Source organism: Penaeus vannamei, chromosome 28, assembly GCF_042767895.1.
Source record: "Penaeus vannamei isolate JL-2024 chromosome 28, ASM4276789v1, whole genome shotgun sequence".
Lineage (NCBI taxonomy): Eukaryota > Metazoa > Arthropoda > Malacostraca > Decapoda > Penaeidae > Penaeus > Penaeus vannamei.
This window is the reverse complement of record NC_091576.1, coordinates 18763947-18765540: the sequence shown is the minus strand read 5'-3', so window position 1 is coordinate 18765540 and position 1594 is coordinate 18763947. Positions and strand designations below refer to the sequence as shown.

The following is a 1594-nucleotide window of genomic DNA, read 5'->3' as shown; positions in this document are numbered from 1 at the left end:
ACATTTCAGTAGTGATTCTCTTGAATTTAGTATGGTCACTAAGAATATTAAGTACTTTCTGATGATAGTCGTCTTTGTTTAAAATGACTACTCCCCGACCTTTGTCTGGTTTGGTGATTATTATGGACTCGTCATTCTTAAGTGATTGTAGAGGTGACGTGAAACGTTCTGCATCACTTGTTTGATTAGCCAGACGAGAGAATTTCTTGAAGGTGTTGTTGGCTATAGTTGAAATATTATTGGTGACATTATGAAATGAGTTATTATAAATATCATAGTTCTTTAGATTGTTGCAAAGCTTTTCAAAATAGAGGTAAAATTTGTGAAAAGAAACTTTGGTTGGAGGCATACAATAATCCAGGCCATGAGAGAGAATATCTTTCTGTTCTTCGGTTAAGATTTTCTCAGAAAAATTAAAGATGACTTTGCTTTTTTCCACTTTTTTCTCATTATCAATTCCTAGTTTCAAAAGTTTGTTACTGTGAATTTTGTCAACTCCAAGTAGTTTTTTATGGACATTCTTATTGATGAGTCTCTTGATACAGATATAGTCTAAGGGAGATAGTTTAGAATTCAATAATGTTAATTCCTTATTGAGTTTTTCAGTGATTACAGATTCTTTTTTCTTTTGACTGAGGATTTCTCTGTCTAGGAGTATAAAACACCAGGAGCGATATGTTAGGGTACTCTCAAATGCAGGGTTATGAACTCGAAAATTAAGGAATCTGGGAATAACATCATAAATTTTACATAAATTCAGGAACTTGACGTCTTTTTGCAGTTTCTTGGAACGGTAGGAGAGCTTTTCGGTCCTCCTAAAACTGTCCAGTGCTGTCTTGCCATATTTGCATTTGATGTAGGTCGTTACAGGTTTGTCACTTAGGCGTCGAACAGTCAAAACGAAGAGGTAGACTAACACCGCCGTGAATAGTTTCATGTTTATTAATCAGACGTTTCGAAGATTAATCAAATCTTCATCATCAGTGCTGTAATAATGAACCAGAAAAATTGCAATTAGACAAATTCATTAATTGGTTTGGTTTTCTACATTTAAACTAGACATAATACAAAAACGTAAATAAAAGAACATAAATGACAGAACAAAAACTGTGAAAATACAATATACACACGAAATATATATATATACAGAAAAATAGAAATGACAATATGCAAAACTAACCAATCTGGGTGAAAGTCAGTAGTCAGAAGTGTCTAGCTGGTAAACAAGGTGGTTGCGGTAATTGTGTTATTCAGCTCGGGTTTCATCTTTCGGATCAGCAATGACTCCGAGATAATGAGGTCTTGGCGGGATGAGTGTGAGGCTAGTATATGGAAATCTGTTTTAGAGAAAGGATGTGAGTGTTTGTGAGAGTGTTCTCTTATGGCCGAGAACGATGGTCTGCTCAGTGGAAGTCCAGTGCGAAATGACAAACCTTTATGTTCCAATATGCGGTGGTGTAACCATCGTGAGGTTGAGCCCACGTACCTGACTTGGCAGTCAGGACAGGTAAATAAGTAAACAACATTAGAACATAAGTTGGTGTGACATTTCGTATGCTGTTTTAAAAAATTTGCAATAGAATTGTTGTTGCTA

General features: G+C 35.3%; 1 protein-coding gene across 1 annotated transcript in view; it reads right to left on the bottom strand.

Moving 5' to 3' along the window:
- LOC138867105 (uncharacterized) overlaps nucleotides 1-937 on the bottom strand; it is a 1194-nt gene extending 257 nt beyond the window's left edge. Inside the window, exon 1 of the mRNA XM_070141555.1 lies at nucleotides 1-937. This exon is cut by the window's left edge and continues 257 nt beyond it. Within this exon, the coding sequence (XP_069997656.1) occupies nucleotides 1-937 (937 nt within the window).
- Nucleotides 938-1594: the final 657 nt, after the last annotated feature.